Source organism: Falco punctatus (genome assembly GCF_963210335.1).
Source record: "Falco punctatus genome assembly, chromosome: 8".
Taxonomy (NCBI): domain Eukaryota; kingdom Metazoa; phylum Chordata; class Aves; order Falconiformes; family Falconidae; genus Falco; species Falco punctatus.
Window position 1 is genome coordinate 60,744,779 of NC_137588.1, and position 14,606 is coordinate 60,759,384.

Here is a 14,606-nt window from a genome sequence, read left to right on the forward strand (position 1 = left end):
TGATTCATATTTTAGAATCCTGACTAACTTGCTCCTTCCACTCTTCTGCAACTCTGACAGAATGGAGTTCAATATTAATGACTATCAATCATTTTCAGGCTATACGCTCTCCTGCCTTCTGCAGTCCAAATGCCTCGTTAGCTTGGCTCAGTCGGCAAGATGCTCACCGTTGTATTGGTTTCTCCTGGGTTCAAGATGAATAAAAAGTTGGGCTGGCAGCTAGGCTAAAAATAAACTCTGATCACTCAAGTACCCTCTAAGATGCAGCTGAGCCATTCAAGCTGACTTCCCCTGGAAAGGCATGTTATGCAAAGATACCTCGTGTGACTCTCTAGGGGTTGTTTCAGTGGAAGTCATGTATGCTTTTCCACCTATTTCTTTTCCTGAGACACATGCAGATATTTCTCTCTGCACTGCAAGCAGAAAGCAGACAGCTTGATTACACTGCTATTGTTTTTAAATGCATAATTAAATAATTCAATCTGCTGAATAAAGCTAGCTTTTTTTTTTGTTTTTTTTTAGAAAAGAATATAGATTTGGTTGGACCCAGCAGACTTTTCCTTAAAAGATGCAAATTAAGTACAAGACTGGAAGCCGAATTCTGCTGGTTTTCAAAACTGTTGGTTTTGAAATCTGTTAAACTTACTGAATCCTCCAGCTGCCTTTGTGAGATGACTTCTGGCAGGTACCAGCCACCTTTCATTACTCCTAAACCCTGCCCTCCCAGCTCCTTCATTGTGATTCTGCACTCTGGCTTCCATGGAAAGACTTCACCTTTAGAATATTCAAACATGATTTTAGATTTAGAATTGAGAAATAGGTTTTAAACATTAACAACTTGTAAAGCTGTCCCAAAGAATGGGTTCTCAGCTTTAGCTGAGTGATGCTCAGATTTCCCTTAGAACCCAGAGAGAAGGCAGTTGTCTTGCTTTCATTCACCCACTGGAAGAAGTTTTTTCTCCTCAGTTACTGTAGGAAGAACCTTGGTGTTGTGAGATTAAAATTTTCTTTTGGGGTATCTCTCTAACAATTGTGTTGTGAAAACAGAGAGCTGCTATTGAATTCACAGCAGCAAGCTAGGGCTCCTTACTGCAGGATCTGCACAGGCTCTCTGGATGTAAGAACCCCAAGGAATACAAAATAAAAGCTTTTGTACCTCCAAAATCATACAAAAGTGCAGGGGGCATTTAAACACCCCAAGGCCAAAAGGAGCAACATGGAAAAAAATGTCAGGGCTGGGAGAATGGAGAAGACCAAAGACAGATGAAACAATTTTCTTGCAGCTTGCTCTGCATAACAGATCTAGGACAAATTCTTCTGACAATTCTTTTTTCTCTGCATGGATAATGACAGATACTAAACCTATGGCGGAAAAGACCTAGAAAAGAGATTCATAGAATCTTAGGATGTTTTGGTTTGGGAGGAACCTTAAAGATCAACTGGTTCCAATCTCCTTGCCATGGGCAGACACACTGGACGCTTGACCAGGTTGCTCAGACTAAGCAACAGTTTCCTAAGGGAAATTTTTGCGTACGAAATCTCTTTAGAAAGGTATGAGTGGCTATTTTAACGTCTGAGTCAGTGTGATTTTTACCATGGCCAAAAGTAGTGTTGTCTTTGTCAAAAAGAATGAGCTATTGGCCAAATAAAATCCATCTGTAAGATTTAAATGAAACAAAAGCGCTGCACAGATCTCTGCAAGGCAGAGCATCATGCTTGGAGTATCACCTAGTCTGCATTCTGCTTTCTGACAACAGACTATCCATAGTCTTGAAGAAATTTTAGAATGAAAGAGAAATGATTCTTCTCTCTGTAAAGAGACAGTAATCTTTAACAGATGTATGACTGTTTGTATTGCTTCCAGATATCCACGTCTGATTTCAGATTCTCTAAAACGATTTGTGGTTTTGCCCAGAGTCAGAAATCTCAGTAACACAATGAACAAGACAGTTTTAAAGCATGTCAGTTCAAAATCTTTTTGCAATATTTCGCCAGGATTTACTTTTTTGTTTTTCCTCTTGGGAAGACAGAGGGCCACAAGGCCTCTGAAAGTGGTAGGGCCATAAATTCCACTTGAAGTCAATAGGATTTGTAATCCTAAATCCCTCAAATGCCTTTGAAAATCCCTGTGGATATATGCTTTGACAAAAACCGTCATCTTTCCCTTTCCTTTGGCACTGAAGTTCCATTTCCATAAAGAGAGACAATCTACACTCTTCAGCTCTAACATATACAAGCCCCCAGTGATATTCCTGGGAGCTACCTACAGATAATAAAAGGAACACGTCTGGCAATGAAACATAGAAATAGATGTAAAGTGAAATTTTCAAAAGCACCTTCAGAGAATTCTAATGGGTATTTTCTTCCTAAACACTTTAGTAATTCTGAAAATTCAAAACTCTGATCAGCCAAGGTGCTCCCTTTTATGACTCCTGTTTGTAAAATAAATGACTGCCAAAGCTGAAATCGAAAGCAAATAAAGAAAGCATTGTGGTTTCATCTCCTCTGCTGAACTGTCATTTATCTAGCTACCCCTTCATTCATTTGCTCATGCCCTTCCTTCTCCTTCTTAACCAATTCACTCTTTGCTCTCATTTGTGGTATGATTCACAAGTATAATTTCATACTATTTGACTTCCAGAGGCATCAAAATGTTTGTCTGTAACATGACTTTCTGTTTTTTCTTTTTTAAACAGTTATTAAAAACTTAAAAACTAACTAAGGTATTGGTCAATTATGAAACACTGATATTTTCTAATATTCTTTAACCATTACCCACTGGTTAAATCCCAGTGACACCAGCCATGCCATGCTTGGAGAAGGCCATGCACGTTTTGATTTGTTGTTTCCCTCTGCGTACCACACTGTGACTGTTCTACCATGAGCTACTTGCCAGCTCAACAATTTGCTTAAGCAATTTTCTTGCAGGAATACCTTTTCTGAATGTAAAATCACAAGAGTTATATATCCAGAGAGCCACTTCACATTCTGAAGGGCAAAGTACGTCTCACACTCTACTTGAATGGCACTTAACTTTGACACAGGATCCAAAACAGAGGACGACTGTGCAGTGGGTCTGCGTGACTGAAGCTCATTTGTATTGGAGTTACCAGGTACATGATCATTCCTTTCTAAATGACTTTAAGATAACATCTTTTAAAATCCCTTCCAATTTCAGAGTATAAGTGGATTGAAACTTGTAGAACACCATTTTGAATAAAATTTGAGGCACTGCTGTTCTACAATTTAAGAGACATGATGTTGAATAATGAACCAAAGCGAGTTAAAGAAAGGCATTTTTAGGATCCTGGATTAAGCAGTGGAAAAAGGCTACACATCTACCTGTGATCGTGCAGCTGTAATATCCTCGTCTCATACGTGTTCTCACGCAGGAGTTATATGAGCTTCACCAAACATTACAAACAGAAAAAAAAATGAGCAACTGTCAAAAGGCAAACCCAGAACCTAACCAACCTACGCTTTATATTGTGTGTTGTTATCTCCACAAATCAAACTGCTGATAACTGGCTCTACCAAATCAAAAGAAGCTCTGCTAAATCTAGTTTTTTACATTTGTCCTGAAAAAAACCCAAACAAACAACACAACCCCAAACCACCAAAACATTATAGAAAGCTTTAAGAAACAATGAAATCTAAGACCCAAATGGTTTAATATTACACTTTTTGAGGGTGCTCCACTATGGACTTTTACAGAATCTTAGTGTCAGAGTGACAAATATAACAAACAGTAAAGTTCAAGTACAATATCCTGACTTTAAGGACAGACTTATGGCATACTATCAGCTTGCACTACCTACTGTGTCTTTCAGAGGGTGGACTGCTGAGATTTCTTTGCATACAGTGTGTTTTACTGACAAGACATTAAGTATCAAATACAACCCACCACACCTAGCAACATCTGGGCTACTAGTATTTCCAGCAATGTTCATCTATGACATTCAGATTGAATGTGTCTTACCATCCCATCTGAAAAGATTTTTTCCTAGCTATGAACACAAAGCAGAGGATGCTTGATGGGAAGTTGCTGTCTGAGATCTCTTAAGCTGTTCAATTTGAAGTTCCTTCTCCTGGCATGACTTGTTTCCAGTGCTATCCTGGACACAACAATACAGAGTTTTTGGGGGTGTTTTTCCCTATCCTTTGGTAGATGGCCTGGAAATTGTTGAAGTACTGCCATAACTTAAAAACTCACCGAGACAAAGCATAAAATGTCACTTACAGAATCTGTATCTGCATCAACAGCATATACACAACACCGTTTTTTAAAAAAAAAACAACTCTGAAATTCATACGTTACAACTGGCTTCAAAGACTTGGCCCCTTAAGTGTTAGGAAATGCAGTAATTATATTAATGACATTCATTTAGGAAAGTTTTTAACATGAAAGAAAATGTACATGAACATATCTGTTTTACATTGCATGTTAGACCAAGATTCATGGTTACAGAGAATCTAAGCATATATATCATCACTGAATATAAATTGGAATGGATATGGATTAAAAAACGTGGCTGAAAAACAGAGATGAGTCAAACCCTTACACATAAACCACCTCAAGCTGTGACTAAATTGGGAATGAGATATAAGCATGAATATAGCTCTTCACTAATGCATGGGACAGGGGGAGGAAGAAAGGCATAAAGTATATAGGGATATCATGAAATAGCAGAAGACAATTGCAAAATGAGTAATAACTTTACCTTGATCAAAAGGCTTGTTTGGATTCCAGTTTCTGAAATAATCATCCTAAATGGGGAGAAAAGAAAAGGAAACTCAGGAAAAATATAATCAATCCTTCCAGTACAATTTTACATAACTAAACTACAAATGAATCAACTCATCTTTTAATCCTAACATATTTAGGCCAAATCAGATAAGACTATCAACAGGTTGTATCCTAAAGAGTAGTAAACGCAGGTTAGAAATTAAATAGGAAATTCCATTAATTCAGTACCTTGAAGTTTTCTTCTGAATTGTTTTTCAAAGTATGCCCATTATTAAATATTTTTCTGAAAATTCTGCATTATTTCTTATCAGTCTACAATTTTTGATAACAAAGATAAAAGCATATTGTTCAGGTAACATAACATGATCCATACCATCCCGGTGTGGCAAAAGGTCAGCAAAATAAATCCAAAAATACTTAGATCCATTTGGACACATGTCAGTCCCGCCGTTGTGAATGTACAGAAACACAGCAACAGCATCGTAAGTATTATACTTAAAGTACAATAACATCCAGGAGCACTTTTGTCATTGTTCCCACTATCAATTTTTTAAAAACTTCTTAAATCTGATGTAAAGATATAATCCTGCTGTGAGTCTTGTGGTTCAGTTTTACATAATTCTGATTGGAGTTTAAACTGGAGAAGGTAGCAACTGTCAGAGTACCCAGCCAAATGGTCATTCTGTTGCAAATGAGTCCTTCTGTAGAAAGAGTAGAAACCTCTTCTGTGCATGGGATCAATTTGTGTTCTATGCACTGAGCAAATATTTACGTGATATTTCCCCCACTTCAGAGTTCCATCAACCCGGCTCTGAAGAACTGGGATTCAAGTCCAACTGTTATATTTGGTTTCAGCATATTCTGTACATCTCACTTGTGTCCTCTTTAAGAGGAGGTGGTAACAACAGAATAATGTATTTGAAGTGAAAAAGCATGGAAGATTTCTTTAACATTGTGATATTTTCCTGCATGTTAAACTTTACTTCCTTTTTAATATATCCAGTATTCTGTATGCATTTCTTGAGGGCTGCCACTGAAGAGATGTCTTTATCAAGCTGTCTAGAATGACGGCCAGATTTCTTTTTCTGCCAGAAGAGTAACTCAAAACCCATCAGTGTGAATAAGACACCTAAATGATTTCTTCGTTGGGCTTTGTTTACTGTTTCTCTCCAATACACTGATTTTCACATGCTCTCATGCTATCTGGTCACCCTAACCAGGAATATTTGGGAAACCTGGAAGCCAGCATGTCTGTCTGGGTTCAGAGCAGCCCACGGGGCTGTAACAGGAGTGGGGCCTCTCCGTTCCCTCGCTGAACACCAGGAGATGCACCTCATGGCAGCACATTCCCTTCCGAAGGCTACGGCCAGCAGGAGCAGAAAGCACTAACGCTTCCAGCGCAGAGAACCGCGGGCTGCTTCCCTCTCCTCTGCCTGCTCGGGGGGCAGGGGCTGGGCAAGCGCCCCCTTAACAAAGAGGCCAGGAAGCAACTCTGCATGACTGTCAGGAAGAAATGCATTTTCTTTCTCCAAGTATATTCATGCTCAGCGCCTATACTGACTTCATGGACAGTGATGATGTCCCATAACAACAAAGACTATTATTCACGATTTATTTCAGATACATCAAAAGTATCTATACTTCTTCATCAGAAGTATTGGGTTTGGCACCCAAAACAGAATTGCAGGCTTGCCTTTGAATTCCACAGCTTTGCTAATACAAACCCCCTGTCATGGTTATACAATGCTTTGTAATTGATTACGATGTACTGCTAAATTCACCAAGCATTAATCACTTTTCAGAATGTGCTGGCTTTTAAGCTTTTTGAGCAGAATAATTTTTTTCCAGCAACAAAATATTCTATTTTTGCCTGCCTATATGTTTTTTTTCCTAGGTGTTGCTTTGCTGCTGGGTTTTCAGCATCAGAAACTGTTAAATAATTCAAATCCCAAGAAAGATTTCTTATGCTGGTGGCATATGGAACCAGTTTTGAAATAAGGATTGGAAAGGGGCTTTATCTCAATTTCAGTGTCAAAGGAATATTTTACAGCAAATGCACCTTCCTTTACAAAAAAACCTACAAAACACTATCTCTTCTGTAAACCAACTCCTTTTCTCCTTTATGCAGATGTGTTTAGTATTCCTTTTTGAAAATTGAAACCATATTTATTTTAGAAAATGCCTGAAACTACAGTATGATAACGCAGGAAAATACACAAGAAAAAATATGGAACAAACCCTGAAAAGTAGAATAGAGAAAACCTTTGAGATTTTCAATACATAAAACTCATTATTATTTACAGGAGTAAATAATGATTATACATACATTAAAGCAATATGGTCAATAGCAGTTCAAAATAACTTATGCCAGTTGGACAACAGAAAATACAGCACTAGAGTTGCACTTCAGCACTGATACCAGCATAACTGAATGGTTATGACACCGTAAAGGTGAAATTCACCCTGTAGGTATGGCTGAGTAGAAAATCTATGTCTTATTTAAATACCACCTAAAGCTCTGACTTGAAAAATGGACAGAGCTTTGTGCTACTGCTCTGCAAGGTGCTGAAATTTATACATTAACCTGAAATGACTTTTGTTAGGAGGAGGAACTCTTAACACCCCTGAATGGACCCATTTCACTGTCAGTTCCTCCAACAGAAAACCAGCATGCTGAGAGAGCAATGCACAGTGCCTAAACACAGCACTGATTTCCAGGCGTACATCATTCTCTCTCCATGTACATTATTCATATATAAAAAATAAATACAATTGCCATGATTAAAGAGATTTAACATTCTCATTCAATGAAACACCTTCCTGACAAAAATGACTGCACAGAAATCGATGCATTTCTGAGCTTTCTACTAGGACAGATACTAATGTGCTTAAAATACCTTATGTCTACTGTAACATACACAACTATTACGTCATTTTAATATTAACATGTTAATAAACCAATATTAACACATTAATAATTAACATGTATCAATACATTTCATTTATAACAATATTAACAGTTGATCGATCATAAGACTTCAAAGTATAATATGAATTATGATATGCTGTAAATACTTTTATTCACTCTATGGATATTTACAAGTTAAAAATGAAAAACCTACCTCAACTTCCTGAATACGTAAGCATTACAAATAAGAAAAGAAAAAAAGAATGAAATAAAACAATATAAAAAACACGTTAACATTCATCAATTTTCCCCTTGGCGGCCTTTTAAATGTGAAATCACTTATTTCAGATGACTTTCACCTCCAAATGAAATAATTGTCTCTCTCTTTTCTGACCTTTCCACCTTTGCTGTCATGGCCCAGTTTTCATCGGCTGCACTATTATCTAAATGCCATTCTATTAGCACGTTTCCTTCTCACAGAGCACAGGAAAAGGCACTTTCACTTCCTGACAAAACCACCAGAAAGTGTTTGTTCCACATGTTCATCTGTTAGACACCCGATATGAGAGAATTAATATTTTCTTTCCTAGCTGACTTTAAACACTACTTATTTGACGGACACTGAAGGGAAAGCAAAACCAGGCATGGACCCACTTCAATACAACAGGTGATGATGAACAAATATTTAAAAATATCTTTCTCCTTGCACAGAATTCACACTGTGAAGGTTTTGCCTACGGTTCAGTGGCTGCATATGACTAAGTCAATCTTTTAATTAAACAAAGGGACTCTGCACACCTAAAATCATGCATGGAAAGAGAAGAATTGATACCGCAAACCAGGGCTGGATCTGACTCCCTTAGCTCAACTCAGCGTTATAGAAATGCGATGTATTGGCTTGGCCTCTGCTCACAGCCAGGAATAAACGCGAACCCTGAAGGAGAAGCTGCCGGTCCCTCTCACAGAGCATGGACACGCTGAGGGGAACGGTACGGAATTTACTGCAAGTCCTGTGACTCCAGGTCCCTGATGGACCCAGGCTCTCACATCACAGCAAATACTCAGCTTCCACTTCCAGGAAGGGAAATCTGACTCCTGCCAAACTGGCCCCAACCCAGTTCTCAAGGACACCTTGAGTGCTGTTCTGTCCCACTGGGCACAGGATGAGGCCTCTGGCTGCCCCGTTACAAAGTCTATCACCTGCCTAGGATAGACATCCACCCAGGACAGCAAGGCATACGACCCGAGAGCCCCTCACACAGAGAACAGCTCACCTTTGACTTCCCCGGGCCCAATCCAACTGCAAGACTTGGGACAGGAGCGGCCTTTTCAGCTCTGTGTGTGTTCATCACTGCGCATCATGGAATCCTACTTCAAGATTTTGCCCTCAGGAAACTTAACTGAGAAGTTATAGAATCACAGAATGTTTTGGGTTGGAAAGGACCTTAAAGACCACGCAGTCCCACCCCCTGCCATGGGCAGGGACACCGGCCACCAGCCCAGGTTGCCCCCAGCCCCGTCCAGCCCCTTGGGCACTGCCAGGGATGGGGCACCCACAGCTGCTCTGGGCAGCCCATCCCAGCATCTCGCCACCCTCACGGGGAAGGATTTCTTCCTCTTACCTAATCTAAATCTACCCTCTTTCAACTTAAAACCATTCCTGCTTGTCCTATTGCTACATGCCCTTGTAAAAAGCCTCCCCAGCTTTCTTGACGGCCCCTTTAGGTACTGGAAGCTGCTGGAAGGTCTCCCTGGAGCCTTCTCTTCTCCAGTCTGAACGACCTCAGTTCTCTCAGCCTGTCCTTACAGGAGAGATGCTCCAGCCTCTGACCACCTTCATGGCCTCCTCTGTTCTCGCTCCAACAGGTCCGTGTCCTTCTTAAGCTGAGAGCCTCAGGGCTGAACACAGTACTGCAGGTGCGCAGGTGGGGTCTCATGATCATAACAAATGAAATAATTTTACCAAAGCAAATACAAATTGCTAGACTTGGGCCTCAGTTCTTTACTGCAATTTTATTATTTTGATTTAAGTAATCAAGAGATGAAGTGAAACATATTTTGAAGTGATTTGAATTCATTTTGCCGTATCAGGCATAATAAGTTATTGTTTCTCAACAAGAGCAAAATATTCTTTTATCATTCAATACATAGGTGTCAGATTCAGCCAACTTAGATTGATATGTCATCAACAAAGTCAATCAAGAGAATAATCATATGTTAAACTAAGTATGCAAAGGCCATATTAAAAAGTGCTACTTTAAAAGCTCACAAAAAAAACCAAAACAAAACAACTTTCTTACTTTTTTACAGGCAGAACTATCAAAAACCTTCATCAGAAATCACAGATGGGGTTATGATTTGCAGAAATCAAAGCCTGACGTAGACGTGGGTCTGACACCATTTCCCATTAGTCATATCAGAAAAGTTAGCAAATCGGAATTGACCCTAAGACCAGTACATTAACATATGACTGCTCTTCTCTCCTATTACCCTTCACATCACTACAAAAACAATAGTTAAAAACCTGAAATTAATGTTAAAACCAAACAGATTTATCCTCTTTTCCTCTATCAACTAAGGAAGTAAACAACAGCTTCTTGCACCCCTGAAGTTTAAGTTATTCCTACCACACCTACTCTATTGTTACTTTTTGGTTTAGTTATTACCTAAGACCTGGTATTTTGGAAGAGTTAATGAAGCACGGTTAAATTAACTAACACACTAGCACTCTCTATACTTTTTTATTTACTTGTCAAAAAGAAGCTCTTGCAAGATGCTCTTGCTTATAAATAGAGCCAAACATTACCTAAATGGGTGCAAAAATATTTCTATTTAGTTGCGTTAATTGGGCTTGTAAGTTATTTGTATGAATCAAGCAGAAACGAGATGCTGACTGAAAAAAAACTCCACAGAAAATTCCCCTTATTTTGCACCTTTCCAGGACGAGCTCAGCTCAGTTCCTTCCCCTGGGGCCTGGGAAGACCGTACTGAGCAGGATGAGCCCACAGGGTACACAGCCAGCACCAGACCCTCAATGCAGATCCTTCCTGAGGAAAATCCTATAGGAAGGCCCCAAGGACTGTCAGATAACCTTCTGGAGGTAATCTTCATTCCCAGCTCCTCCCAGCCAACAAGAGCTTCAATTTCTAAGTATCTCCAGGAGGTATGTTTATTAATGCCGGTTTGCAGCCTGCTTAGTATTTTCCTCTTCCATCCTCGATCTATGATTAAACCTTTTACCCTCATAAAGACCAGCTGGGAAAAGTGGTAATTACCAGCTCATTGCTTTTTTAAAATTAGCTCCAGAAAGATACAGCTGCATTTTCTGCCTCTTTACCTTGCAGTACGGAAGATCTTTCCAACACCAAGCAGTGTTGAAGCACCAGCTGCTGCTTGCTGAAGTCAATCTAGCCTGTATCATAAATATCTCCCCAAGGCCTATTGCCTATTTTAAGCAAATAGTTTGTGTCAGCAAATTACACATCATTTATTTATTTATTTATGAGGAAGAGAAAATATTTTACCCACCGAGTACTTCAGTGAATAAAGATTTCTCAGTGGTAGCTAGTGCCCAGGGTCTGCATTAGCATCAAGAGCTGCCTCCAAACTCGTCAGCACATTAAGACATCTCTAACCACCTCTGAGCTTGGTCGCCCTCTCTTCTGGGAATCAGCCAATATGCATCCAGACGGGATGCTTTTGCTTAGTGAATTAGCATCTGGATATTTCATTCTAAATTTGGGAGGGGAATCCATTGAAAAAATTAGTGATAAATTTCCCTGAAAGGCCAGGAATGCAGGGCTTTATTTAAAGAGCTAGCAATATTAAGTGGTGAAACTGGAAGAAATCACTCCAGACTGAAGTAGTACCACATGTAACGAATGTCAGAACCTGAACCGTCTAGAATACTGTAAGTCATTAATAAAACCAAAATTAAATGCTTTAGCCTAGAATGAAATGGTACAAAGGGTTCAAATGGTATAAAGAATTCACATTGGACTCATATATAACGCTAAATACATTAATACCAGCTCATTGATAAAAGTATAAAATACAAAAATACATATCCAAATATATCCTCAGTATGTATTATATAGAAAAGACACCTGACTATGTGTTACAATCTCAGATGTCCCATAAGACCCACATTCTCAGCACATGTACATTCTGTTCAGCTACCACTAATATGCAAAAAAATTTCTTCTGCTCAATATGACCCAGAATGTTACCTTTTTATTATTTGCATAAATTAAAAGGTGTTTTTTTTCATGGGTTGGGTTTTTTTTGTGCTACATCAAGGAACAAAATTTGCCACTCTTGTTTTACTAGAAGACTTTTCTGGAAGTTTCCATAGGCAATAAGTAAGAAAGTGGTAGTCAAAACTCACAGCATAGGCTCTTTTTACCCATGGTCAAAATGATTCATTGGGGTGGCAAAAGCTTCTGAAATTAGATTTAAAAATAAAAAAAAAAAAAAAAAAAAAAAAAAAAAAGGGAGAAGTTACCACTGAGCCCATGTCAGTCAGAATAAGAATTCTCATTCTTCAGAATTCTTCAGTCATATGGCCTTTTACACAGAAATCTTCCAGCTGCTCTATTGTGTTGTGTTTTGTTTTTTTTTTTTGTGGGTTGGTTTTTGGTGGTTTGGGTTTTTTTGGTAAAAAGACAAATATAGTAAGAATTAAAAACATTTCTTAAAAATACAAAACAAAACAAGCAAAAAAAAAAAAAAAAACAACCAAAAAAACCCACCAACCTCAAACCACTCTGTTTATCCATAAGAATGAAGCCAGAGGGTACGTCTACAATGTCGAGGGCAAACAGCTGCTCATTTACTCCGCTTGTGCTTCGAGCAGGATGAATGAGGGCCAGCTGTGAGCCAGCAGCTACAGAGCTGCTTTAGCACAGCGCTGTGCCAGCATACACAGCTGATATATTCGGGTGGCTGGAACAATCACACGACTGCCTATGCTAGCTTGTGCTGAAATACCTAAAACTGGGGAAAAAAAACATGCCTTGGTTTGATTATTCTTTGCTGGCCCTTTTAGCGGATTAACTGGAAATACATTATCACTTCTGCCTGAACTCTTCCTCTCATTAGGATGCGCTAAAAAGCCCATTATCCCTGCTCAGACTTAAATAATTCTAACTTTACTTTCAGGAAGTTTTTCCCACTTTAGTACGACCCACCAGCCACCCCAGGTTATGCTGCAAGCTGTAAAGCTCTCACAAGCCCAGAAGGTAAAACTCAAGAGCAAAGCATGGGCTCACTGAACCTTGCAGTATTGGACGGGCTGTACGGTCACAGATGCTGCAACTCCAAGATCAGATTGAAAAACAGAATGTTACTTCATTGCTTACGTTGTAAATTAACAACACATACTCACTAGCTACAATGCATCCACCACACACAACTGTCTCAGAGGCACTGCAGCTTCACGTTTCATTTCTGTTCTCCAGTCACACATTCCCCTTCCATGATGTCTCGAAGAGCCTCCACCATGGCTATCAGACCCGCAGCAAAGGCAGGGAGGAATTAGCATGCAGGGAAGACAAGCGGTGGCACACTTCTAACAGGGCCTGAGGACGAGAGGTAGTGTCATGATGTTTTACCACCTCAGCTGAAACAATTTCCTCAGGCAAGCAGGTCCTGAGGCAATCTGCAGGAAAGCTCAACAGTTACTGACGCCTAAACACATCACTAAGGTCACCCCGGCATTTGGTCCCAGCCACTTGAGACTTTCCAAATTTTTTGGTTACTCTCCAATTATACCCCGACGCCTACAGCATGTTCATGCAAATCTCTGCTCAAACAAACCTCCCCATCCATCTCCCACAACAGTTGACTGAGCTTCCGAACTTCAGTCAGGGTTCCCAGTGATAGACAGTAAATTAAATTTATCATCACTTATTCAGGAACAGGACTGTTTGGAGGGAAGGTGCAGGTGGCAAACAAGACAAGTAAATGGAAGAGGATGGCAGCAGAATTCTGGGACAGAGAGGACTGAAGCTCCACAGGGTACCAGAGCTTCAGACTGCAGCAGCTGTTTGTAGATCCATCACCACAGAGCTCCCACCCATGCAGCCAAGGCCAAGCAGGGTGCAACTGGGTAGCAAAGCCGAATGCCCTCATGGGAGGGCAGAGAATAAACATATTTCAGAAAAAAAAAACAGCTTGAGAGGTCCCTCTGATAAAATGATCCTTGGGATTTGTACTATCTGCCACAGAATTTATAAAACCCAGTTAGAAACTGAAAGTCTACTGTGGAACACACTTAAGTCAATGGAATTAGTTTTCAGAGGACTGGGAAAATACAGTCAAGACCACTGGGGTTTCACCTCTTAGCTAGAAAATACACACCCCCCGTTCTTCCCTGTGAGCTTGGCACTGGTTCTCAGTTTGACCCATGAAGAGCTACTTAAATTTTGCAGCAGCTTCAGCACAGAGCACAGAGAGAAGCAGCCCTGGGAGTCGTTAGCTCCCACTTTCACGAACGGAACAGCACCTAGTCAAACAGGGCTCGGGAAGCAGAGCCAGAGATTACAGAAATATATTCCCCCTCCTTCCAGGTAGAATTTCTTGAAGCAGCGTTATTTCTGATCTCTGAACTAACACTATGCATGAATTAGCAGCTGGGTAAGCAGGCTAACTCACCGAAACTAGCAATCCTTAAGGCTCCAACTAATGCATAAAGATAACATGAATGCCTGCTGTGTGAATTGAAGAGTCACAAATTGAGAACCGTCCCTAGTGTTGTTTCCTCACATGATCATTTGCTTGTTTTCCACTTATCAAAACCACTGTGCCTTTATCTAGGATTATTATTGTGAATATTGGTGAAGAATGCCCCCCTGCAGGTCCTCTCTCTATAGAGGACAGTATTGCAAATTAATCATACTAGCAATACGTGTAATATTTAAAACATACCTTGAACGGAGAGATACTAAACTT

The 14,606-nt window shown here is 39.7% G+C and overlaps 1 protein-coding gene across 1 annotated transcript in view; it reads right to left on the reverse strand.

The window, feature by feature from the left end:
- Positions 1-14,606, reverse strand: part of SPOCK1 (SPARC (osteonectin), cwcv and kazal like domains proteoglycan 1) — a 329,306-nt gene that overhangs the window by 215,439 nt on the left and 99,261 nt on the right. The window contains exon 3 of the mRNA XM_080398501.1: positions 4,722-4,767. Coding sequence (XP_080254627.1) covers positions 4,722-4,767 — 46 coding nt within the window. The remainder of the gene's footprint in view (positions 1-4,721; positions 4,768-14,606) is intronic.